This window comes from Petaurus breviceps, unplaced genomic scaffold (assembly GCF_028583685.1).
Source record: "Petaurus breviceps papuanus isolate PSGF00001 unplaced genomic scaffold, PetGlider_PUasm1.0 178, whole genome shotgun sequence".
NCBI lineage: Eukaryota > Metazoa > Chordata > Mammalia > Diprotodontia > Petauridae > Petaurus > Petaurus breviceps.
Genome location: NW_027185777.1, coordinates 13,749,481 through 13,777,289, shown reverse-complemented (window position 1 = coordinate 13,777,289; position 27,809 = coordinate 13,749,481). Strand labels below are relative to the sequence as shown.

Here is a 27,809-nt window from a genome sequence, read left to right as displayed (position 1 = left end):
TCATAGTTAAACAGACGTGAACTCTTAGAGTTGGCTCATTGTCCTCTGACGAGCTGAAAACAGGTTTCTCTTGTTGCCCCTCTTGTTCTAAGGGGAAAATTCCCAACTACTGCTTCTCAGGAAGCCAAGGTTGTCTTCACTTGCTTGTTTTCAGACTCATAGTTGGTCATCCCTACTCTCTTATGGCTGCAAGTAATTTAACAGATAGGACAGGCAGACCTCCACACTCAAGAACATATCATGAAAGGCTCTTTAGCACTTACGGTAGAAACACCCAGAACAGACTGGAAAGGAATTACCTCCATGTGGAGGACTCCCATTCAGCAGACAGGAAATTATTAAAATGAGCTTCTCCTTGGTTATCAGGTGCTAATTGCTTTGGCATTCTTCCTGACATTCCAAGATAAGATCTGTAAGTAGAAGGGGCCACAGAGCAGCCAATATTTTCTCTATCCCCAGGAATATTGCTTTAAACATATCTGTGTCTCACCTACTGTACCTGACATCGTGGGAAAATTTTTTAAACTGCACGAGAGAGTTAAAAATTAAAACCTGCCCTCAACAGATAGTCTAGTTCAGGGACTCAAAAGACACACCAATAATGAAACTTAAAAACAATTATAAAACAAAATGTCATTAAGCAGAAATAAGATACTAAAGATTAAAATATGATACTAAATAACATAATATTCTTATATATAATATTATATAATTCATATATATGTGTATATAATATTATGTAATTCATATATATGTGTGGTGTGTGTGTGTGTATATATATATATATATATATATATAATATACTTAAGCAATGATACTAAAACCACACCTGCTATATAGCCCGAGGAAAGAATGTTCTTACCATCAAAGTCCTTGGTGCTGTCAAATGGTTCAACTTCAGAAATGTTTGTGGGTCTTATCAATGGAGCTGACATTAAAAAAGATGAATTACCATCTGCTTTGCTACTGTACCCTAAGGACCACTGGGCCTTACCATCTGACTTGAAGTTGAAATCTTCTATGTGTGTTGTCACTCAGTTAGTATATGAACTCCACGAGAACAGAGACTGTCTTTACTCTTAGTACAATGCTTTTGCACAAAATTTTTAATAAATATTTTGTCATTCATTTGAGATTGAATATAGAATTTCCAAAGGCTGGCCAGGGCTTACGAAATTAAATGGGGACAAGAAAGGTAACCAATACTTTTAATGGTTCTAAAGTAGACAATGGAGTTGATTGTGTAGACAATGACCAGCTTGAAGTCAGAGCACCCGGTTTCATAGCGAACTACATGAAAGCCTTAATGATTTTAATTATATTGAATGAGTCTCCCAATATTTAAAATATAGCTTAGCATAAATTACCATTTTCCCAAATAACTACATTGCATAGAAGTATTTTAAACTTTGTCCAAAGTTGTCAGTGATTGTGTTGTAATAAAAGAGCCCTAGAAAGGAGGTCTGGACACCTGGATTTTATCTCCCCTCTCGAGGTTGTTCTGCACACTTTCCACTCTCATAGAATATACTTCTTCCTTACTCATACCTCAGAATTCCTGGCTTCCTTCAAAGCTCGACCCGTCTGCCACCTCCTGCGTGAATCTTTTCCTTGTCACCAGTTGCTAGTGGCTCCTTTCTCTTGAAAAAAAAAAAAAGCCTTTTATTTCTTTTGTATTTTATTTGTGCATGTTTATATATATCCACGTTTTTTTCCCTTGATTGAATATAAGCTCCTAAGGGCAAGGACAGTTTTATTTTGTCTTTGTCCCCAAATACCCAGCACAGAGCTTGGCCACAGACACGGTACTTAATCCATGTTAAATTGAGTATGCCACAAACTAGCTGTGTGACCAGCAGCTTCATCTGTCTGGGCCAGGCCTTCCTCATATGTAAAGTGGGTGTGAATGAACAATAATGCTTGTCGTTCTTTAATGCTGCCTTGCTTCACATTAGTGTTAAAAGCCATGGAAGAAGCCTTCTACACATCTGAGAATTTCCTGGAGGAAGGTTTAGAAGGTTTTGAATCGATTTACTCACTTTTAGGAGATCTCAGATCTCCTGAAGTATTGTTTTAAAGGAAAAGGGAGAAAATAGTAAATTTTCTCTAAGCCGAGAAAGAAAAGCAAAATCTAAATTTCATTTAAAAGCTAGTGTTCTTTTTTATAATCTCTTCCCTGCTCAGTGAAATTTAACATTTCTATTCCTAAGTGTCTGAGGCTGGATTTGAACTCAGGTCCTCCTGACTCCAGGGCCAGTGCTCTATTCACTGCACCACCTAGCCACCCCTATTCCTTTTCTTTTTAAAACTTGTTTGGGAGTGTTTTTCTATGCCAATAACTCACTTCCTCCAGATATGAGGTAGAGCAGATAATTCTGTCAGTGTTTCTATGTAGGACTACTCATAATATCTTAAATGCTCATAATACCTTATAACATCTATAAACTATAAACATTTACAACAGTACCAAAAGTAACTATCCTCTTAATTTAAAGAAACTTTTCAAAATTTGTGGTCACTTAAATAAAATTGTTCAAAGGATTTTTTCCCCTTTAAAAATTCTGGCTATTTTGTTTAAATCTTTTCCTTTACTAAAAACACTTATAATATTCGGATCTATACCAGTTGTTCCAATACAAATGTATTATTTTATCTATGTTATTATGCTCCAAGATTGGGGAACCCACTTAAAAATTATAGTAATTTTCTGAAACTTACAACCAGCTAAGTTTAAAGATTGTTAACCAATAATTCTGAAATAAAATGAATTGAGTATTCAGAGATTATCCTTGAGAAAGAAAAAAAAAACAACCTGGTGCTTGGCTTTGGATACCTATTAGGACTTTAGAAGACCAAGTTGGGTTTTTTCATCTCCAATTTCTGAGATCCATTGTATATTTAAAGAAGGTGATAGGATTCAATGTTAAGGATATTAAAGAACAGACACATTCACTGTTAATAATGTCAAAAACTGTCATGTGTTTGGGCTTTTTAAAAATTTAGTCTCCAATGGTTACATGCAAAGAATCTTTTAATTAATTTTGTTAACTTCATTATGGTGTTCTGCATTGTATACTTTAGAATTAATATATAAAGGCCGAAAATCCCCCAGTGTGCATTTCATTTGCCCCCATCCTTCTTAATTTTAAAGACCATCATTGGAATACTGAGTTCATAATAACATTTCCATCTACTTAATTGAGTAAATGCATCTCATGCAGATTAGCAATAGCTGTTTTATGCTGCCTGTTTTTCATGACCTAATTGCTAATCTGCCCTCATGTCTGTCTGCTTTACTGCTGAGATTGTATAATATTCTCTGAGGGTTGAACTAGAACTGTGTAGGGGGAATTCCATATAATTTGCAAAGTGGAGAAAATGCAGCATGAAGGTCTTATTAAAATTATGTTTTTTTGCTAGAGAGGACAAAAGGTGTGAAAAAGGTAATTTCTTGAAAAATAAATAATACCCTTTTGGGAAATCTTTATGCCAAAATTCTGTTGATGTCTGTTCAGAAAATTTTTTGGCATTCCTTATGTCTTTGTCTTGAATGGCTTTTAAAAAATTTTTATGATTTAAATTTAAATTATGAATACCTATTAAGATGTTAACTTTTATATTAGCATAAGTATTTATAAAAGTATAGCTTTCTGAGTTTCCTAATTTTTATTCCTTTCATAATAGAAAGGAAAATAGGCAAATCTTTGTATGATAAGCACTAGTTGGCCCTGTAATATTTTTTCTTATCCTCATTACTGTTGTCTAGGCTGTCTGCCTGGCCTAACAAAGTCTTAAAATGTGGTAAAAACCTAGGCCAAACATCCAGTTTCCATTTTGTAGGTAATTTATGTTCCCAGAAATAGGTCATTTTTCTCTGCTTTTCCCCACTAAATTTTACCTACAGTAATAGCTGAACGTGCTTCTCCAGGGACAATCCTAACTTGGGTTTCAATATTCTTTACTTGTGGTAAAGACTATATTCAAGGGATAGGAACTTTTCTCAGTCTGAAGTCTTACACTTCTGTGCCAGATACATGGTCACAGTCACTAATGCTAGTCCATAAGGCAAAATAAAACGAAAGACAAGTTATGCTTTAACATTGTTGAATTATATTTGTAATAGAAGTTGTAGGGAGAAAATAACAGAATTGCATCTCATGATTGTTAATTCATTTTTCTTAATAATGCATAATGACATCCTAGTCTTTTGTCAAAAGACTGTAATTTGGGGGCGTTGTTGCAAATATGAATTTATCACCCAACACTCCAAGTCTTATTATTTTAGGGGATGATTCTAGGATCATGCATATGTTTATGTGTTTGTGTCCAAGACACCAATCTTTTGTCCTGATAACGAGTGATCTTTTAAAATTGCCAAGATTTATACTATGTTATATTCTAATATAGAAAAAAAAACCCTCTAAATCATGAGGCATCTGTGCCTGCATGGGTGAAATGTAGTAATTGGAGAAATGCAACTTCTAATTAAGAGAAACAACCTTTGAATAACTCTGGGTGCTTGATACAAGTCCTGATGCTGAGCCTCCTCTAGATGCCCCTCAAGAGGGGGCATCTCTTCTGGCTCTTCTCCAGGCCTGAAACCCTTTCCCTCCTCTACTCCAACTAGTGATTGATTGATTGATATGCCAGAGGTATCAGACACATGGCTTACAATAGTCCCAAGTGCAGCCAGAACCAGATTGGAAGGTAATTGGGAAATATTTTATGAAATAAACCAAAGTACAGTGAAACATAGATAATATTCCCGTGTGGTTTTCTAAGTCAATATTTGACCCACAGAGATCCTTATGTATGCCTTAGTGGTCCCCGTTTCTATTTGAGTTTGACACCAAGCTCGTATACCACTTCTTACATGTAGGCCATCACTGAAAATATGTAGTGCCTGCCATGTGGATCTTCATTTGCCTTTTATGTCATGTGCTATTTTGATTCATCAGAGACCATACTATTCCAAGATTTATAATTATACATTATTAGAACATCCATGTGAACACATAGATTTTTGTAGCTGAAGGAGTAGCTTAAGATTGTCTAAAGTAATGCACAATCTCTTAAATACAATCAAATTTGCTCTCTTCTTCTTTTAGTTATGGTCCCAATTCCTAGCCCATCAGCTATGCTTGTCTCAGATAATAGGCATCCACCATGTGACTCAGATGGATTGATTATCCAATAGCATCTCACTGTATGGACAGTAGGCATTTACCTCTTACTCTTAGCAGAGCAAAGTCGAAAATTAACATTAAATTAGAAGAAAGAATGAGACTAAGATATGGCAACTTGAATTTGACCTATTTAAGTAGCTCAGCTCTTAGCCTAATGATTAGCACATAGTAAGCACTTAATAAAAGTTCAGTGACTGACTATTGACATTTGGAAAAAGGGAGATGGATGGAGGCAGGCATATAAATGCTAATCATAACAATTTCTTGAAGATTAACTGACATAAATCAGTAGCCATAGTAAGGAGTCCAAAATGGCCCCGAAATTGTCTCAGCCCTTAAACACTTGATCTCCTTTCTAAGCAGAGAGAGATGGCGACCAATGACAGTTGTAGTTTAGAATATAACACATTAGTAAAATATTCAAGAGGAGTAGAAGGTTATGAACAGCATCACTTCATAAAACAGCAATCAGTAAGCATTTATTAAGTACTTGTGTGCCAAGCTCAATGCTTGGCACTGGGGATGCCAGGACAAATTGAAAATGTATGCTCTCAAGGAAAAATGAGTTGTAAAAAGTTTGCTTAGAAATCAAACTAAGCAAAGTTATCCCAGATTCATTTATGAATTAACTTCAATTATGATGATAAAAAAATGTAAAAGCTCTGTAAAGATTGTTTTAAACTTTTTTTTTTTTTTACAATAAAGGATAGTAAAACAACCACATTAAATTGTAATATCATCGCCCTAGATGTGCCACATGGAAGTAGAAACAGTACTGGGGAAACAGAAATGGGAAAAGCAGCCATATAGCATAATCTAGCAGTAACATAGGTCTTAGGAGATCCTTCTCAATCTCCTTTGCTGGATTATCATCTCAGTTATACCTCCTAACTGTTAGTATTCCTCCTGATTCTATTTTGGGCCCTCTTCTCTTTTCCCTCTATTCATTCTCTCCTCTTTTCTCCTTTCTTCTCCTTATCAGCTTCCCTGAGTTTAACTGCCATCTTATCCAGATAACTCTGAGATCTCTATACCTGGCACTAGCCACACCCCTGAGCTTCCGTCCTGCATCACTATTTACCTGTTGGACATGTCAAACTGGATGTCCTAGGGACACTTTAAACATAATACATCTAAAATTGAAGTGATAATCTTTTCCCCGCATTCTTCCCTCTTCCAAGATTCTCTATATTTCTGTTGAAGGTACACCATCATCTGTACAATGTCTCAGGTTTGTAATCTTGATATTTACCTTAGAATCTTCATTCTCCTACATATCCAATAACTGCCAGGTCTTGCCACGTCTACCTTCATAATCTATCACATGTCTAACTCTTTCTCAACATTCACAGTTTGCCACCTTATTTTAGACCCTTTTCATCTCTCACTTGGGTGATTGCACCGCTCTTCTAATTGGTCTCCTTCCTTCTTCATAACTTAGCCCTCCATTCCATCTTAAATACTGCTGCCAAAGCAGTTTTTCTTAAATGCAAAACTGACCATATACCTCGTCTATTTAGTCAACTCTAGTGGCTTCCTATTACTTCTAATATAAAGACCTACACCTTTATTTCTAGCTTCATTACATGTTACTCCTTTTGATTAATAGTGTCTTTATTTTTAATACAATAATAGAGAACCATCATAATCATTGACCAGTCCTCCCCAGTTATTTAATGTTGTTTTATGCCCTTCCTATGTTTTACTAGCTTAATTTCCAGATATTTCATTTGTTCTATTTTTGGTATGTTTATTCAAACATAATATTTCTTTCTAATTCTTCTTCCTTTATTTTGTTAGTAACAGTCTAAAAGGTTGGTGATTTTTTTAAAATTTATTTTATCTTGCTAATTTAATAATGCTATTAATTTTAATTAATTTTTTTACTTCTCTCATATTTGCAAGTAATAACACAACTGTTCCTCTTCTTTGATTATGCTTATTCTTTGGTTTATTTTCTTTATCTTAATGCTATAGCTAACCTTTCTAGCATCACCTCAAATGATAGTAGAAACACTGGATAACCTTATTTTATCCATGATCTTACTGAGATAACTTTCAGTATTTCTCTATTGCAAATAATACCATGCCTTCTGTCTTTTATTCATTTTTTAGGCTTTGTCTTAAGATGCTTTTGATCATATTAATAAAAGCTCCCTTTATTCCATTGCTTTTTTTTTAGCATTTTGTCCTAAGATATTATTTTTTCAAAAAAAAAATTTCCATTTCTATTGATATAGTTATGAGATTTAGAGATTTTTTTATTATGATTCTTTATGTTTATTGCTATCCTACTACTGAACCATCCTTATATTCCTGATAGAAATCTAACCTTATCAGAGTAAAAGTAATATTTAATTCATTGCTATATCTCTTGGTTAACATTGCATTTAATAGTTTTCTATCAATATTCATTAATGATAGACATGTATAGATGGCTGTTTCTGATTTATCTCTCCTTAGTTGGGGAATCAAATCCATATTAGTCTCTGAGAAGGCATCTGGCAAGGTGTCATCGTGTTTTATTTTGATCAATACCTTATGTAGCATAAGAAGTTTTTTTTTTTAATGTTTGATAGAATTCACTTATAAATATATCTGAATTCAGCTCTTTTTTTTTTTCCTTTTGGGACTTCCATTAATGTCTTGCTCCATTTCTTGTTTGGAGATAAAGTCTTCATTTTTTCTTTTGTTTTATATGAGTTTTTAATAATTTTGTAAATATCCTTTTCATTTAAGTTTTATATTTTATTGATTTTAAATGGGTTTGTCATTTCTGAGAATTTTCTTTATTTTTACTCCATTCACTGTGAATTTCTTATTCATTTGGTAATTTGTTTTTCCTTTCTCTCCCTTAAAAAAAAGACAGATACTAGCTAACAATTTATTACATTGGGTTTTTTTTAAACCTAGTTTTATTTGACATCTTAGTGTTATTTTTGTTAAAAAAAAAACTTGTCCCTAGGTAATAGAGAAAATGTCCCTTGTTCTTTTCATTAGAAGTGTGAGGGTACTATGGTTGTTGTATATAGAGGAAGGGTCATCATCATGTTTATTGGTTTTGCTAAACTTTTATGATTCTTTTGTGTATGGGAAAGAGAAGTTGCAGGCATAAATAGATTCAGAAATGAATGTGATATAAAAGCAAAATATATCAATAAAAGAAAAACTATTAAATAATTTTATTTTCAATTTTTTTCTCTTCAATTTTCAAAATTTCTCTTACATCTAAGGATTTTTAATTTTTTTCTTTTTTTCAAATGCAGACTCATTTCATTTGTCTTCTCTTTCTCTCATTGTGTATTCAGAATTTTATTTTTCTCTGAGGGAATAGCTAAATTGAAAAAAAGCAGAAATGGCAAGACAACAGTAAAAATATATTCAATTAAAAGAGACAAACAGAAACTGCATCATGTTTAAAGGGACCACAAAAAATGAAAATAATATTAAATGTATATATATATATACATATATACATATATGCACACATGCAGTAAATTACATTGTGTCTGCAGATATAGAGGAAAAGCCAAATGAATTACAAAACAGTAATTGTTTATTATTTCAACATGTTTCTTTGAGATTTAAGATAGTTATAACAAATAAGAAATTAAGAATCAGAAAAGAAAACTAGCCAAAATAGACCTTTGGTAATTAATTAATGGAAATCTAAGGAGAATACCTATTTCTTAGTACCATTTAACATCTTTGTATAAATATCTTAGTTGTAAGACTGTTTTTGCCTTTAGGAATATTGTATTCCAAGCTCATCTCCTATTTGTAGTAGAAGCTGCCAGGTCTTGTGTAATCCTAACCCTGGTTTCTGGAGGTTCACAATATTTTTTTTTTATTTGGTATAGAAGTATTGAGTTTTTATTTTGATACTCCTGGAAATTTTCCTTTTGGGATGTCTTTTAGGAGGTGATTGGTAGATTCTTGTATCTTTACCTTGACAACTGATTCTAATAGATCTAGACAGTTTTGATCTATAATTTCTCGAAATATAGTGTGCAGGCTTTTGTTTTTAAGTATTGTTTTCATAGAACCAATAATTCTTAAGTTATCTTTGACCTATTTTCCAAGTCACTTGTTTTTGGTAGTAGATATCTTTCATTTTCTTCTATTTTTTTAGTCTTTTAGTTTTATTCTAACATTTCATGCTATCTTATGGAGTCATTTTCACTTGATAGCTTTGTTTTTTTTTTAGAGAGTTCATTATTTGGTAATGCTTGCCACTTTCTGTTCTCAGCTACTTATTCTCCCTCTAATTCTTTCCTCCAGAGCCTTTATTTAATTTTTTTTTAATCTCTTGCTTAATTTATTCAAGTTATTCATGTAACCCTTGTATAAACTCCATTTTTTTTCTCCAAGTTTTTCTTGAAATTGTGAAGTTATGCCTTCTAGATTGGATTTTAGGACACCCTGAAATTTTGAGTTTCAGGACAAATGTATAAGGCTGTCTATAGCGCTGCAGGATAGAGTGAAAGTGACTTTTGGAGTACCTGGACCTGGACTGCCCCAATCACTGGCCTTCACTATGTCTGAACTGGTCCTGTTTATTTCTGTCATCCAATGACCCTGTAGGGTTCTCTTAGGAGCTATCTGCTCTTACTGCCTGTGGATGCAGGACCTTGCAGGTATCTCTCTCTAGTCTCTGGCTACATAGGGAAGGTTCTGTCTTGATTGTCTGCGCTGGTGCTTACTTTTCTAGCAGGCCTTTTCCTACTGTCAGTGGACTAACTTCTAGCAAACACATTTCTATGTAATTCTAGGGTGGATGGAGCTATTTAATATACTTTTCCATTGGATTATAGAAGCTGGGCTGCCTACCTCTGTTCAGAGAAACATATTGTCCTAAAGTCCTGCCACTAACTTTTGCATTTTTAATAAGTCCTTTCACACATTGAGACCCATGATTGCACCTTGTTAAAAAAGAAATATTGCTACCTATCCTGTATATCTTTTTTTATATTATACTTTTTAAAATTAAATTTTATGTTAATTTTAATTTACGTCATTCATTTCCACAAGATTTTGAGTTACAAATTTTCTCCTTGTCTTTCCCCTACCCACCACCCCCAAACAGCGATCCAACTGCATACCCCCTCCCCCAATCTGCTCCCATCTATATCCTCTCCCATTCCCCCTCTGACTTTCCAGTAGGGAAAGATAGATCTCTCTACCCCAGGGCATGTATATCTCATTTCCCAGTTGCATGTAAAAAGAAATAATGATAATTTTTTTAAACATTTGATTTTAAAATTTTGAATTCCAGATTCTTTCCCTTCCTCCCTCATCACTCACCCTTACTGGGAAGATAGGCAATTCAATATATGTTGTACATGTGTAGCTACACAAAACATTTCCATGGTGGATATATTGTGAAAAACTGACTATATTTCCCTCCATCATATTCTACCCCCCACTTGTTCTATTCTCTACTTTGACCCTGTCCGTTTTCAAAAGTGGGTGCTTCTAACTTCCCTCCTCCCCAACCTGCCCTCCCTTCCATCATTCCCCCTCTCATGCCCTTCCCCCCCTACTCTCCTGTAGGGTGAAATACCTTATTTAGTGTGTATGTCATTCCCTCCCTAAGCCAAATTCAGTGAGAGTAAAGTTAATTACTTCCCTTTTGCCTTCCTTTTCTTCCCCTCCATTGTAACAGTTTTTCCTTGCCTCTTCTATATGAGATAATTTACCCCATTCTATCTTTCCCCATCTCCTCTCATTATATTCCTCCCTTTCCTCTGAATTTCACCTTTTAAGTATCATCCCTTGCTAGTCAATTGGTCCTGTGCCCTCTGTCTGTGTATACCTGTACATATACATATACACACACTCACATATGTATTCATATGCCCATATACCCTCCTATATAGACATATATATGTATGTATACATATATATATATTTATATTCTCTTCAACTATTCTCATACTGAGAAAAGTTTCATAAGTTACAGTTATCGTTTTTCCATGTAGGAATGTAAATAGTTCAACTTTGATAAGTTCCTTATGATTTCTTTTCCCTGTTTACCTTCTCATGCTTCTCTTGCTTCTTGTAGCTGAATGTCAAATTTTCTATTCAACTCTGGTGTTTTCATCAAGAATGCTTGAAAGTCCCCTATTTCATTGAATGACCATATTTTCCCCTGAAACATGATACTCAGTTTTGCTGGGTAGGTAATTCTTGGTTTTAATCCCAACTCCTTTGACCTCTGGAATATCATATTCCAAGCCCTTCAACCCCTCAAGGTAGAAGTTGCCAGATCCTGAGTTACCCTGATTGTGCTTCCACAATATTCAAATTGTTTCTTCTTGGATGCTTGTAATATTTTCTCCTTGATCTGGGAATTCTGGAACCTGGCTATAATATTCCTAGGAGTTTTCTTTTTGGGATCTTTTTCAGGAGGTGATTGGTGGATTCTTTCAACCTTTATTTTGCCCTCTGGTTCTAAAATATCAGGGCAATTTTCCTTGAGAATTTCTTGAAGGATGATTTCTAGGTGCTTCTTTTGATCATGGCTTTCAGGTAGTCCAATAATTTCAAAATTGTCTCTCCTGGATCTGTTTTCCAGGTCAGTGGTGTTTCCAAGGAGATATTTCACATTGCCTTTTATTCTTTCATTTGTTTGGATCTGTTTAATAGTATCTTGATTTCTCATAAAGTCACTAGCTTCCATTTGCTCCAATCTAATTGTGAAGCAATGATTCTCTTCAGTGAGCTTTTGAGATTCTTTTTCCATCTGGCAAATTTGGCTTTTTAAGGCACTCTTTTCCTCATTGGCTTTTTGAGCCTCTTTTGCCATTTGAGTTAGTCTATCTTTTAAGGTGTTATTTTTTTCAGTCAGGTTGTTGACACTGTTTTCATGATTTTCTTCTATCATTCTCATTTCTCTTCCCAATTTTCCCTCCACTTCTCTTATTTGGTTTTCAAAATCCTCCTTTAGCTCCTGTATGTCCTATAACCAGTTCATATTTTGCTTAGAAGCTTTTGGTATAGGAGTTCTGACTTTGTTGTCTTCCTCCTGTTCCATGCTTTGATCCTTTTTGTTCCCAAATAAGAATCTAAGGTTTGACTGCTGTGCTTGCTTTGCTTCCTCATATTGCTATTCAATTACTTGACTTTTGAGGTTTTTGTCACAGTAGAACTCTGTTTCCAGAGAGGAGAGCTTTGTCCCAAATCTCTGGGGTTTTCACAGCTGCTGGAGCTATTAGTTGGATGCCCTCTCCCTCCACTGGCTCTGTCACCTGGTCACACACCCCTGGACCTCCACCCTAGACTGCAATCCAGATCCAAGCAGGTTAAAGCAAGAGTGATTACCCCTCAGACTGGTGCTTGGTTCCCCTACAATCTGCAGGCCAGGAGCTCTGAAGCAGCCACGCGGCCACCTCAGCTGCTTCTCCCTCTGGGGGCAGAGGCCGGACCACACTCCAGGACCCCCTGTTCCCAAAGTCCACTGACCTCTTACTTTGTCTTTGGCATTTATGGGTTGACAAATCTGGAAACCACTACAGCTGCTGGTAATCCGCTCTCCAGAAATCTGCTCTAGGGTTGTGGCCTCCCTGAGGCTAAATCTGCAGGCTCTTGCAGGGCTGGGCTCTGCTCCCAGAATGCTGCCGTGTACCCTTCCTGTCCACCTGACAGGCTGCCTTCAGCGGTAGGTTTCTTTCTGTCACTTTGTGGGTTCTGTAGCTCTTAAGTTTGTTTAGAGTCATTTTTTATAGGTATTTGAGGTGGTTATGGGGCAAGTGCAGGGAGTTTTCCTACTTCTATGCTGCTATCTTGGTTCTGCCCCCTGTCCTATGTATATTAAAGTAATGTTGAAAGATAATGAAGAGAAATGTTTCAAAAATTCAAAACACTCTACAAATTGTCTTCTTTCTATAATAATAACTATATGATCTTTTCTCCTATGAATTTATTTATTCTTTTTTTTTCTTGCCTTTTAGAGGACAATTGGGGTTAAGTAACTTGCCCAAGGTTACACAGCTAGTTTTTTTGTGTGGGTGTTAAGTGTCTGAGGCCGGAACCGAACTCAGATCCTCCCGACTCCAGGCCAGCGTTTTACTTACTGCGCCACCTAGCTGCTCCCTCTCCTATGAATTTATTTATGCAAAGTAATAATAAATGAAAAATAAAATTGTTCTGAATGTAGTAAAACAATTTTCTTTGAAGTAGACTACCTAGATATGCTTACTAGATACAACCTAAGAATAGAGTGTTAGAAATGATTCTTATTTTTGAAAAACTTTAATGATATGTTTTTTCTTTTTTGTAGAGGAAAAGAAATCTAAAGTTAAAAAAACAAAGCCAGAATTTCCCATGTATACATCTTTGGAACCCAGTACATATAAACCTTCTTATGATCACGGAACTTCTATAGAAGAAATTGAAGAACAAATGGATGATTGGTTAGAGAATCGGAACAAAACACAAAAAAAGAAGGTAAATGAACATTTAAGACAACAATAATTAGTATAAATTAGTATAGAGCTGTCAGCTAGTAGGCTTAATGACAGTGAACCATTTTGAAAATTATCAGATCAATTCAAATTATTGAAAAAGTATCATTTTCACAGGCACTTTATTTTCATCATTATCAGATAGATTATTTAGACTAGATCGGTAAACAAAGAAAAAAAGACAAAGGAAATTTTCATGATGAAGTTTAAAAAGAAATTTAGACCTTTAAAGAAACATCAATAACGTTATTTAAAGCAAAAATATAATTAAATTGTACATATAATATGTAAAAAATGTTTGACATTTTTTCCTGAATCAGTGAGAATATTGTTAGTTATCAAACTTTCTCTGCCTAAAGATTGGGGAAAATGGTGGTATTTTTTGTTTAAATATTTTATTATAAATTTAATAAAAATTGAACATATAACAATGAACAAGTAAAGAAAATTATAAAATCCCCAATGAAACCTCCAACTTCAAGCTATAGACATTACAAAAATTTAACAGTCACATTAACAATTTTGTTGGCTCATTATCCCCTGATGTTTTTTAGTCCATGTTCTTATAAAGTTTTGTTTCTGTTGTTTTTTGCTTTTACCTTATTTTTTTTGTTTTTACCCTAATTTCACCTTTTTTTACTCTATATCCCTTCCTACAAGCATTCTAATATTTCACTTTATTTTCCTATTTATTATTTTATGAATTGATAATATTCTATTACATTAATATTCTATAACCTATTCAGCCATATTTCAATAGTTGAATGTATAATTTGACAAATCACATGGAATCATGGCTAGAGGACTCATCTTGAAGCCAGATGACTTAGGCTAAAGTTGGCATCTTCCACATTCTGGTTGTATAAGCCTGGGCAAGACCCTTACTCTTCTCCCTATTCTACGCAACTTTCTAAGACTTTAAGTTGCAGAGAAGGTGCCAACCTGTATTATTAGAGAGAATTTTCTCTACATCAGTAAATTTACAGGTCCAGTGCCTCTTCGAGTTATTTCCTATTGGGGTTTTATTGTTTTGGGTTACTTTTTGGTTTTTGCTTTTTGGAGGAGGGGATGCAGGGCATGGGGTTAAGTGATTTGCCCAAGGTTGCACAACTAGTAAGTGTTAAGTGTCTGAGTGGATTTGAACTCAGGTTCTCCTGACTCTAGGGCCAGCACTCTATTCACTGCACCACCTAGCCACCCGTTATTTCCTATTGTTACAAATAAAGTGACATTAAATAATTTTGTACAAATAGGTCTTTTCCTCCCTTTTAATAACATTCTGTAGTGCCTTGTGGAATAGAAGTAAACTGGTTTTTTGAAGGCCATGCGAGCAGATTACAAGCTTTGGCTGTGTCTGCCATGTTGAACAAATGTTTTGTATGGTATATTGGTGATTATCTCTGTCAGCTTTCTAGGGTCTAATTTGCCTATCTGCAGAACAGCACATCACCAAAAGACTGTCCACTAAGGAATGCAGTCTTTGGCCATGGCTACCTATGAAAGAGATGCAAATACAAAAAAGCCAGTCTGTTTTGTGTGGCCCCTTCTTCTGTGACAGCATTGGTTGTGGAAGGGCCAAAAAGAGAGAGAGAAACACACAGTGCTAGGAACCATAGTTTCTAGATTACATATGTTAAATGTACATCTACATATGTTGATGTAACTTCAGGTTCTGTTCATGTGAGATCTTTTTCCCATAATAAATGAGTTAATACACAACTAGCAAAAATAAAGTAAACCAGAGGTACAGATCTCAAAAGAGCCAGAAGAAGGCTTTCGTGGTGTTGAGTGGGTGCTCTTTGGGAGATTCATGGGAAAACACAAACAAGGATCACCTAAAATGAAAAGGCCCAGCTATTGTCTACATTAGTGGAGAGAGGTCTCCTGTGGATGACATCAGAGATTCATTAATCCATAAAAGAAGACCTGAATTAAACCCTACCTCAGATCCTTACTTTCTGTGTGATTGAACTTCTCAGTCCCTCAGTTTCCTCACCTATGAAACGGGAATGATCATAGCACCTACCTCACAAGGTTGTTATGAATATCAAATGAGCTAACGTAAATTGTGTGCTTTGCTGACCTTGAAGTACCATATAAATGCTATTCTTATTGTTGTTGTCAGCAAATACTACTGAAGCACCTGCTATTGCCAAAAAAAAAAAAAAACCAACCCATACGAGGTCACAAAGGGTCAGAAACAACTGAAAACAACTAAACAGCAGCTTGTGCTGGATGCTAGAAATTCAGAGACAAAACTAAAATTGTCCCTACCTGAAAGGAACCTATGCATGTCTTGGAAGACACCATGTACAGATATAAGGATATTCAAATTTTATAGTGAATGCTTCATATAGAACGTAACTCTTGAGCCAAGCTTTGAAGGAAACTAGAACTTGTAAGAGGAGGAGATTCTTTTAGGAATAGGGAAGAGCTGAGATGGAACATGCAGCATCCTGTGGAAAGCAGCACAAAGGCCAGTCTGACAGAACAGCAGAATGTGTGAAAGGACAGCAGTGAGCCCAGAAAAGTCAGGTGAAGACATGTTTTTTGTTGTTCAGTCGTTTCAGTCATGGTCGACTCTTCATTAATGTATTTGGGGTTTTCTTGGCAAAGACACTCAAGTGGTTTGCCAGTTCCTTCTCAAGCAGCTCATTTTACAGATGAGGAAACTGAGGCAAACAGAGTTGTGACTTGCCTAGTGTCACACAGCTAGTAAGTGTCTGAGGCTGGATTTGAACTCAGGTCTTCCTAATTCCAGGCATGATGCTCTATCCACTACACCACTAAGCTGCCCTAGGAGCCAAGCTTTGAGGGACTCTAAACGCCAAACAGAGAAGGTTATACTTTATTCTCCAAAGTTATAGGGATATATTGGAGTTTATTGAGCAGAGATATGATATAGTCACACCTGTACTTTGGCAATTTTCTACGATGTGTTCTTTGGGAAGGGTTGCCATCCTTAGGAAATGGTCCTAGTAGTAAAATCATTGGGTCAAAAACATGAGCAAGTTCATAATTCTCTTTGTATATTGTCAAATGTTTCTCCAAAGACATTGTACTAGCTCAGAGCTCCTCCAGAAAAAAAAATGTTTTCAACTGAAAGGTAAACTCATGGGTGAAATTCAAACCAGTTATTGAATTACTATGTTTGCTTTTATTTATTTTTGCTTCTCAGGAAACTAATCAGCCTTTGTGGCCCAGAAGATAAATAAAAATTATAGATTTTTAAAGGTTCATTTCAAAGGTTGATGGTTTTTCAACTGGATTAATAGACTGATGATGCAAGAAGTTTTTGGAGTTTTGATTCCTTCTATCATTTTAGTCCTATCCTTCCAAAATAGTTATTCATAACTGTTGGGTTTTTTTTAGTAGATTAAAGCCCTATATCAGGTCATGTTTAAGTCTACATATTCTGGTAATAACCAAAACTGTGCAGACTCTGTTAATGTAAACCCTTCCATTATACCCTTCCCCAGTTCTTGAAACACTTTATTACTAGAAAACCAAAGCCAGAAGTCATTCTACTTCTTCTGTTCTTGTCTCAGTCTTGCTTCTGTTCTTGGGGCCAAGGGTCGCTGCTTGGGGTATCAACAAAGTTAGACTGAATTTAACTCTAGAATCTTAGAATCCAGAAAATCCTAGGTCTAGGAGTGATAAGGAAGGTGATGTAGGGATGCCTTTTTCCTGCAGATCTTGAACCTTCCTAAGATTATAAATAGTATAATTTTAGATTTAATAGCTAGTTGATGTGGTCCCATTCTCGGTCCTTGACCCTTGTTCTCTTCTCCGTCTATGCTTCCTTTCTTGGTGACTTCATCAACTCCCATAGGTTTAATTTGTCATTTCTCCAATGATGATTCCCAGAGCGACATTTCTGTTCACTTTCCTCACATGTACATTCATTTACCACATTTTGTCATTTCTACAACATTTCTCACATCTTTCCCCTTCTCTCTGTTCCTCCATCCACCAGCCCAGCTGAGGTACTCCTCATCTCACCTGGACTATTTCAACAGCTTTCACCTCCCCTTTCCCTTTTAGGTCAGGGTTCTGCTCCCAATTACCCTCTCCCTTGTTTGTCTTCAAGTCTGCTTCCCCTGTGAACTTCTCAGGTTTACTTTAAAGAATTTTCTTGATTATGCCATCCCTTCTAGGTGCTGGCCAAATTCTCCTTTCTTCTGCCCCAAAGCTGTTCACCTATTTCTCCTCCTTCCTCCCCTGCTTCTTTAACTCATTGCAGTTTGGCTTTTACCCCACAATTCTACTGAAATGGTTTCCTCCAAAGTGATTAATTAATCGTAATTTTTTTTCACTGCCTATTATGTACTCAGCAGTGTTAGGTCCTGTAGGGGAAATCAGTACATTCAATGGAGTGTCTCCATATATATCCCATAAGGTGAAAATTGAGTATAGTACAATTACCCTTTAAATCCTTTAAATTGACCATAAAGTCAATACAGCACAATATCTTTAAACCTTTGTAGCTGGAAAGGGGATTTGGTTGGTTGGTTGTTTCTTTTTTTTAAAGGAGGCCATCTGTATCAGAGAGCAGTTGAATTTGAGATAGTTGCTATGGAAACAATTACCCATAAATGTTGGGGGGATTTTTCCCCACTCCATCAAGCTAAGCCTTTGAATGAATGAGCAAATGAATGAGTAAAACATTTATTAAGCATTTATTTTGTGCAAAACACTGATAAACACTAGGAATCAAATAGAAAGACAGTCCTGCTCTCAGGGTGCTCTCACTCTAATAGGGAAACAGTACATGTGGAAGGCTTCAGCCACAAGTCACACAGAGACAGCCCGTGGTCTGTGGGGGTGGCAGCAAAGTTGGTGGGGTTGCATTTTCTCTAATGTCACTTCTGCTGATAAGACCCTGTCTGTTTCTGATGCTGAACCATTTGGCAGTGTCAAGGACTTTGGAGGCAAGGACTTTATTTTCTGGGTCATCAGCAGCTGTGGCTTAGAACAGGGCTTCTTAAACATTTTCCCCCTCACAGCCCCATTTCACATTTCCACAGCATTCATTGCCAGTGCATGACTTGAGGACACACACAGTACATTGTGCATGCTTTTTGTTCAGAACCAAGCCTTCATTGAAGTTGCTCGATGAAGTTCAAGCAAGCCCTTCCAGAAACATCTTAGATTCATTGCACATGTGATTTTTAATTAATTTTTGGTCACTGCAGCTTCAGAAACCTTTTGCTGTTGACGGATTCTTCATGACACCATATGGGGTCACAACCCATAGTTTAAGACACACTGGCTCAGAACACTAGTAGAAACAGGTGCAAGGCTGCTTCTCCAGAGGTTGCTTCCCAGGATGGTGGGTAAGGAGACAAGTAACCAAGATTTCTACTCAAATAGAAGAAAATAAAAACAGGCAAAGAGTGGCAAGAAAAGTGATAATTAGGGGAAAATAGTTAAGGGCTTCACACGTAAATATCATTATGTTTGCAGTTGATCATACTACTATATAACTGTTTCAACTGCTGCTTCACCATGAGGTCTGAAGGGGCACAAAGAAGTCACAGAGAACACAGTTAGGGTCTTCTGTTTGTCCAGTAATGCCAGAAAAACCAACTCTGACCATCCCTTTATTTAGGTATCAAAGAAACCTGCACAAAATGAATATGACGTAGAGCATCTTCTAGAATCAGAAATAGCAATAAGTAATATTTATAGTGTGAGAACCATGAGGAGGGACTGAAACAACTGAGGACACAATGACCAGATCTCCAGTCTCTAATTCACTCAGAGATCAGCATGTAGTTATTGACTAGCCATCAATCCCCTGCTGTTTTTAAATTTTTCTTCCTACTCTCTTTTTTCTCTCTTTTCTCCTCCCCTCTTCCTCTTTAATGATATGAAGTGACTCTATTGTATATGTCTTTGCTTCTTAATATTCCCTTACCTGGGGAGGTTAGAAGGGATAGAGGTGAAAAAAGTCAGAAACTAATTAAACGATCAAATGCACAATATTAACATATATGGAGGAGGAGGAGTTTAAGAAGGGAAAGTCAGTGTGGGCCGCAGTAATAAGAAGAGTGGTCTGCTCTGTATCCATCTAGAGTATTGTGTTCTGGGTGCTTCAGTTTAGGGGAAATCCTGACAGAATGGTGAATACCCAGAGGAAAGCAACCACAATGGTAAAGGAGCTTGAATCCAAGCCACATGAAGGTCAATTAAAGGAGTTAGAATTATTGTGACTGGAGAGAAGACAGGTGAACATGATAGCTGTGTCCAGCTATTAGAAGGACTCTCATTTGGAAGAACAAACTTGCTCTATTTAGCCCTACAGGGCATAACTTGGAACAAAGAGAGAACGCTAGAAAGGATCAAATTTAGGTTTAATCTAATTGAAAACTTTTAACAGGGTTAGCCAGAAATGATATGGTCTGCTTGGAGACAGGCTGGGTTTCCCTTTGTTGGAAGTCTTCAGACAAAAGCTCCTTGGCCACTTGTTGGGTTTGGTGAAAGGGAGATGCTTTTTCAGATATGTTTGGATTCAATAACCAATAACTTCCCATCCAACTCTGAAATTCCGTGATTTTGTCAGGCTCTGTTCTCAAGGAACTTACTCTCTCAAGGGTTCATTTTTAGTGTCTGACAGTTGAGAGTTTATTAGATCCTTTGGGTAATGAGTCACCTTGATTGTTCAGGTTCTAGCTGTGTGTTTTGATAAAGCAAAGAACCTGGATCGTATTATCTTGGCCACCTACAGAAATACCTTTGCTGAATTATGATTTAATGTTATGTTCTCAGCCTTTTTAGATACATAATCATCTGTTTGAACACAGTTTTGTCTATCTTTTGTAAACCTGCAATTAAAGATACTTTCCGCTATGTTACCCAATTTCCATTGCATAACCCACCCAGTAACTTCCTGCTTGACTTTAGTTCCAGGAAGAAGATTATATATGCAGAAGAATTTGTTAGAAAATGAAAGCTATATAGCACAATATGCTTCTGGTGTTTTCTTACCTATTAAAAAAAAACTTAAGCCAAATTCATAACCTGGTTATAGTAGTCAACTTATCTCAAATATCTAGTACCATCTTTTAAAAAATTCTTTTATTGCAAACAACAATTTTCAACAAAAATAAGCATTTTAATATGTAGAAAAGAACAAGAAAGAAGTTTGCATATGAAACTGTAAATATCAGTTCAAGACAACAAGCATTTTTAGGTGCTTACTATAGTAAGCACTGTGCTAAGCTGTAGGGATACAAAGGGAGGCCAAAAACCAGTCCCTGCTCTCAAGGAGCTCTCAATCTAATGGGAGAGACGACTGTGCAACTATACAAACCATGTACAAACAAGATGCCAGGTAGATTGGGGGTAATCTCAGAGTTCTGTCATGTACGGCGCCTTTTTGCTTCATGTAGACTGTTTCCAAGCCTATTTTTATTCCCAATCATACTACTTGGTATCATGTTTAAATTGCGATAGACACCAAATGCTTTTGAAAGAAGACGTAGAGGCAGCTAGGTGGCACAGTGAATAGAGCACCAGCCCTGGAGTCAGAAGGACCTGAGTTCAAATGCAGCCTCAAACACTTAACACAAAACTAGCTGTGTGACCTTGGGCGAGTCACTTAAACACAACTGCCCTACCCTCCAAAAAGCTGGAAGGAAGGAAGGAAGGAAGGAAGGAAGGAAGGAAGGAAGGAAGGAAGGAAGGAAGGAAGGAAGGAAGGAAGGAAGGAAGGAAGGAAAGAAGGAAGGAAGGAGGGAAGGAGGGAAGGAGACAGGAAGACATATATGAATTCTAAATAAGCTCTCCCTATGAGATATCTTCATTTGGGTCTTCTATATCAGCTCACTCTACCCAAATAGAGTCGAGACCTACATTCTAATACCAATTCTATCCCTAAGTAACTATGGGCCCTTATACTTTGTGAGCCTCAGTTTCCTCAATTATAAATCATGAGAGATAGATTGTATGATCTCCAAATTCCCTTCATCTTTAAAATACTATAACTTTATGATCCTATAAGCTCAATCTTAGCATGTCCAAAACTGGACTTATCCTCTTTTCCCTTAAATTAACCCCCCCTCCCTAATTTATGCCTGTAGTGCTACATAGTACTCTGTATGTTGTAGTCACTTAATAAATGTTTGTTGAGTTGCATTGAATCCACTATGCTTTAAGTCTCTTAAGATAAAAAAATTTAGAATTACCCTTGATTCCTTCTTCTCTTTTATCACATTTTCCTTCCTTTGAAATGTTCCCTAAATTCACCCTTTCTTTGTCATTCCCAGTTTTATAACTTTAACTCTCACTTTCATCACCTTATATCTGAATTATTGCTGCAATAACAATGCCTAACTCTGATCTTTACAGATTCTAATTGATCTTGGATACAAACATTACACCAGTCTTAAAACACAACCATTATGGGGCGGCCAGGTGGCTCAGCGAGTAACAGCACCGGCTCCAGTGTCGGGATGACCTGGGGATCAAATCCGAGCTCGGATACTTAGCACCCACCCAGAAACACCTGGCTGTGTAACCTTGAGCAAGTTACTTAACCCCGATTGCTTTAAAAAAAAAACAAAACACAACCATTTTTCTATCCCTACCTTACTCAAGAGCCTGCAGTGAGACTTTTTACCTACGAGGTCAAATTTAGAGCCCCATGCTTAGTTTTTAATGCCTTCTAGCACCTAGTCCAACCTTACCTGTCCATCCTTATTGTCTATCTCTCTTTAAAATGCACCTATCACTCTGGTCAGACTGTCTTTCATTTGCAGTATGTTGATTCCCACCTGCATTCCTTTAACACCAAATGTTTATTTTGCTTAGTATACTTCCTCTTCTTCCTCTAATTATCCAAATCCTACCCATTTGTTATGACCCAGCTCTAGTCCTACCTCATCTACAATAGCTTCCTTGTTATTCCAGACCACCCCGATCTCTTCCTCTTTTAACAGTTATTACAGTCACGCTTATTGTCCAATTGTTTCTCTTGTATTAGTGTTGCCTCCCCAGCTAGCCAGAATACCCTTTGATGGCAATGACCATGTCTTACGTTGTGTGGCATCTTCTATAGACCAAGCCCCTTGCTAATGTTGAGTAACTGGCACATAATCGGCATACAGTAAATATTTATCAATTAATGTTTGAGAGATTTTTTAAAATCCAGTACAAAATCATTGCCCATATTGTCTCTAGATATTAAATTATTATTTAAATTTATTAAATTTATTTAGAATTATTAAAGCCCTCTTCAGTTTTCAGATCTTTTGTTGGTCCAAATGATTGTTCTTCTGACTCTCTGAATGCTCTATTGCTGAAATCTAGTCTCTTTCCTCATTTCCAGTCTTCTGTGGAAAAGAAGAATAACTATTCTGTATCTCTTTATGATAAGCACACATGTACTTAAAGACAGTTAAGTCACCTTTTACCCTTATGTTCTCGAGGCTAAATGATGCCAGCCATCCTTTCAATCATTTTTGCTGCCCTTCTGTGGTCCCTCTCAATACTTTTTATAATGCGGAAACCAGATCCAAATACAACAATCCAATAAGGAACTGATTAGTGCCAAGCAAGAGGGAAAATGATTGCCTGACCCTTAGAGGTCCCACTCTCAGCCGTATACTTCAATATCTTGTACACACTTTTAATAACAGTGCTATGGTCCTGATTAACGTTCAGTTTGTGATCTACACGTTGGAGTCTTGAGTTTTATCTGCGATCCTTGCAGTTTATAGTCTGTTTCCATCCCGTGTTTGTAATAATAACTATAATGATAATAGTAACAATAGAGCTCAAGTGCTAAGCATTTTTTTAAAGTAGATAACTATAGTTCAGTACAGGTATTGGAAATGTTTGCCCACAAAGCAGACAGTGTAGTAATAATAATAATAAAAACTATCATTTACATAACACTGTAAGATTTACAAAGCTCTTTATAAATATCATTTCATTTTAGCCTCACAACAACTCTGGGAGGTAATTGCCATGATTACCCCTATTTTAGAGAGGCAAAAGCTCAGGCAGACAGCAGTTAAGTGACTTGCCCAGGGGGATGCAGCTCATGAGTGGCTGAGGCAAGAACTGGACTCAGGTCTTCCTGACGGCATATCTGGTACTCTCCCACTGTGTCAGCTAGATGCTTCTGGCCCTTCCCTGGACCAGCTGATGTTTGGCACTATTAAATTTCATCTTATTTTTGAGTGTACATTTATTTAACATAATGGTTTTATAATTTTGTCTATAACTTCCAGGTTTGTGTTACCTGAGAGCCTTGATATAGTTTAAAATATTATATTATCAGAGCTATTCGTATAAATAATACTAGTTCAAGGACTGGCCCCTGTGGGATGGTAATATTTCATTCACATCTATATAGTGATTTGGTGTTCATAAAGTGCTTTTGTTTTCCTGATAATGCTTGTGAAGTAAGTAGTACAAGTATTTTTATCCCATTTTACATTTTAGAAAACTGAGGCTCACAGTGGTTACTGTGACTTGCCTAGGGTGACACAGCTGGTAAATCTTTAGACCTGGGTTATAAATGCAGGTCTCTGTCCTCAAACCAACATTCTTTTCATTATCATGTGACCCTCTGTTGTTATCAGTTCATGATTAACTACTGTGGAATGCAACCTCTCTGTAGTATAGTGTGGACTCCATGTCCCTGACTTCTTGTTAATTAAGACAGTGGTGCAGTGAGACAACAGTCAAGGGCTTATTGTGTTCAAGGTACTGTGCTGGATGTGGGAGATAGACAGGAAATGATGTTGTCTTCACCCTCAGCAAGCTTGTAGTCTACTGGGACCCAGAAGCTTTTGTTAAATCCAGATCATTTCTGTTGCGTCATGTGGACTGGCTCAGTGTAAGTGGTCTGGCATCATTTGCTCTCCACCATGCCATGGTTGCTACCTACCATTTTTTACCGTGTTTGGTCACCCATTCTGGGATATTCCCAGACATTAAAGTTAAGCTGACCAGGCTATAAATTCCTTATTGTCCCATTCCTTGATACATATGCGCATGTGTGCATATATACATATACATACACATATACATATACACACATATATACATCCCATGATAACATGATCCACAGAATACTTTAATATGTTTCATCCAAAGACATCAGTATGTACCACTCTTCTAGTCCCCCAGATTTAAAAATCTCTGGCTTTCTATCCTGCCAAAGTCGATGCCTCGAGGATTAAGCACAAATGCTCTGGTCACTCCAGAGTCTGTGCATCTCGGTTCTGATTGCTGCCCTCTGGTCACACTGGTCTACTCAGTGTACCCGCCTGCACCTCAGCCACCATTCACAGTCACATGTCCATTTGTCTCCCTCACTTTCTTTGTTCTCTCCCCATTCAGCTACTACGGAGAGCTAAAAAGAAAAGAAAAGAAAGCAAGTGTGAATGTCATGCATGACAAAAATCCGCCTGAGATCCTTGTGACTCTCCAGTGCTGTGATCATACTGAGTCCTTCCAATGCCCGACACACAAATGCCATGCATAATAAATCCCAGTGTCTCCCCTGGGGTCACAAACTTAACATCCTAATACTTTTGGGCTGGGTGAGGAGTATTGGTGGAGGGAGTTGAGGTCTCCCTGTGTCAGTTAGGGTAGATATGTAGTGGCCTGATCCTGCTGCTCATCACATGAAGGTTTTGACCTGCTCTCCCCTATGAGTGGGTTTGTACCTCCTTAGACAACTCAATGGTCCCCTCTCAGGGGCTTATCACATTGGGACCAGACTTCAGGAAGACACCTATTGAGCTTTAGGCCTACTGTAGCTAAGAAATCCCAAGCTCAATTGATCTATCACCCTCATCTTCCCCCAAAATAGTGATTACAGGCATGTGCCACCACCCCTACCCACCCTGATTCTCTTGTATGTGGATCAGTGGGGTTCCCTAGTGCTCTCACATGTGCCAGCTATTAGGAATGTACACTGCTTCCCTCATACACAGTCTATTTCATGCAGATCCACCAGGGCCTCCATGCTTTCCATGCTCTTTTACACTGATCATCCCACAAAAACATACTCTGCTTTTCTCAGATACATTCAAATTCTCTGCTACATCTCAGTAATAATTCTCTTGTCAGGGGTGGCTAGATGGCACAGTGAATAGAGCACCAGTCCTGGAGTCAGGAGGACCTGAGTTCAAATCCTGCCTCAGACACTTAACACTTACTAGACATGTGACCTTGGGCAAGTCACTTAAACCCAATTGCCCTGCCTCCCCCCCTCCAAAAAGCAAATAATAATAATAATTCTCTTGTCCACAGTCCGCCCAGTACTAGTGTATACCACTGTACATACCCTGGGGCTTATTTCTATCTACCACAACACCAAATATTACAAATCTTGGAGATGTCCTAAAGTCACAAATCATAACTAGTTTTATTCTCTTTTTGCTACATGGCTACTTTGCCTTTTACCTCCAGACTTAAACACTTTGTATATAGTATCCTTCTCCATTTTGTCCGTATCTTACCAATGCTTCGACATACAGGTTTGGACCATTTTGTGCCTGGACCAGGCTCTACCCCTTGCTGCATTTTTGGTAGGGTGGTTGATTCTGCTTGGTCTTTACCTGGGCTCCTCTGCTTACCTCCACCTACAGAAGTATATTCAGCTAAGAATGATAATAGGTTTTAGGTTCCACTGAATCTTCACAGACTCTCTAATATCTTGCAACATAATGTTAGAGACTTTGGAGACCAAGGACCTGAGACTTCCTAGTCTAAACACAGTGCCTATATGATCACTACAGTACCTGATGGCTTCTAGAAAGGCCCCACTGTGGGCTTGTGACTTGCCTGGGACTTTTGAGAGGAGCCCTCCAGTCTGGCTGCCAAGGACAGCCCAGTAGCTCATCTGCGGTCAGGATGGAAGGCTGCTGACTTGTTGCCTACCTGGTGCTGACTTCTCTTCAGCCCTCTTCACTATTGCTGATGGGCTTCTGGCTGAATACTGCAGTTCTTTGGTGGAATAAGTTATTTACTCTAGTTTTCCTTTTGATTTCTTAATAGTTTTTCAGCCTGGTGCAATTTTTAGGTTTTTGCTGCAGTAGGTGTGGGGTGCCTAGGCTGCCTCCTCCATTCTCCTCTACTTCTAGGATACACTTCTCTCCTGGTTCTCCTCCCACCTGTGCCATCTCTCCTTTTGTCTTTGCTTGTTCATCACTGAACTCATACCGTCCAGACAGTGGGGTTCCCTGAGGCTCCATTCAGATCTGTCATCCTCTCTTTCTTCACTCTGCTGGATTATCTCATTAGCTTCTTTGGGATCAATTATCATCTCTTTTCAGGTAACTTCCAAATGTCTTTCTTGAACCTAATCCCTTATCACAATTGCTCACAGCATCCATACATATATGACCCATTGGCATCTCAAATTCATCATGTCCAATTGGTAAGTGTAATCCAGCCCCCTAAATGTACCCCCTCCACATAAAACTTCTGTTTTTCTCTATGACACTATCATCCTTCTGGTCAGTGAGGTTCAAAACCCTGCATTGTCTTCTATTCTTGCCTCTGACCAGTTACCAAGTCTTGTTCATTCCACTTTCATGACATTCATCCTTTTTACTCCAGTCACACAGCTGCCCCCCCTAGTTAAGGCCTTCATCATTTCTAACAAAGAGTCTCTTAACTGGTCTTCATGCCAGTGACCTCTTCTCCCTTTAATCCATTCTCCACTTGGTTGCTAAAATAATTTTCCCAAAGCACAGGTCATTTTACTCCCCTTCTCAAAAATGTTTAATGCTGTCTATTGTCTTTAGGATGAATTATAAACTCCTTAAATTGGTGTTTTAGGCCCTTCCCCATCTAGCTCCGACCTACCCTTTCCACCTTGTTTCACATTATTTCCCTTCATGTACACTATATTCCAGCTAACCTGGACTTCTGGCTGGTCCCCAAACTCAGCACTCCCTCTTCGACCACTGTGCTTTGGCTAAACCATCCCACATTCCTCCAGCACGCTTCCTGCTGAACCATGCCTGCCTCCCATAACCCTTATCTACCTTTGAGGCTTACCTGAGGTACGGCCTCTTGCTTGAAACCTTGCTGAACTTCCTCCATTGTTTGTCAGATTGCATCACATTTTTTTTTTTGCACATGTATTCTTTCAGAATAACATAAATTCCTTGAGAAAGGGGACTGTTTT

At 37.3% G+C, this 27,809-nt stretch overlaps 1 protein-coding gene across 2 annotated transcripts in view; it reads left to right on the top strand.

Moving 5' to 3' along the window:
* DNAJC1 (DnaJ heat shock protein family (Hsp40) member C1) overlaps window positions 1-27,809 on the top strand; it is a 260,138-nt gene that overhangs the window by 134,940 nt on the left and 97,389 nt on the right. For both annotated transcript variants that reach the window (XM_069086286.1, XM_069086287.1), the window contains one exon: window positions 13,468-13,634. In XM_069086286.1, coding sequence (XP_068942387.1) covers window positions 13,468-13,634 — 167 coding nt within the window. The remainder of the gene's footprint in view (window positions 1-13,467; window positions 13,635-27,809) is intronic.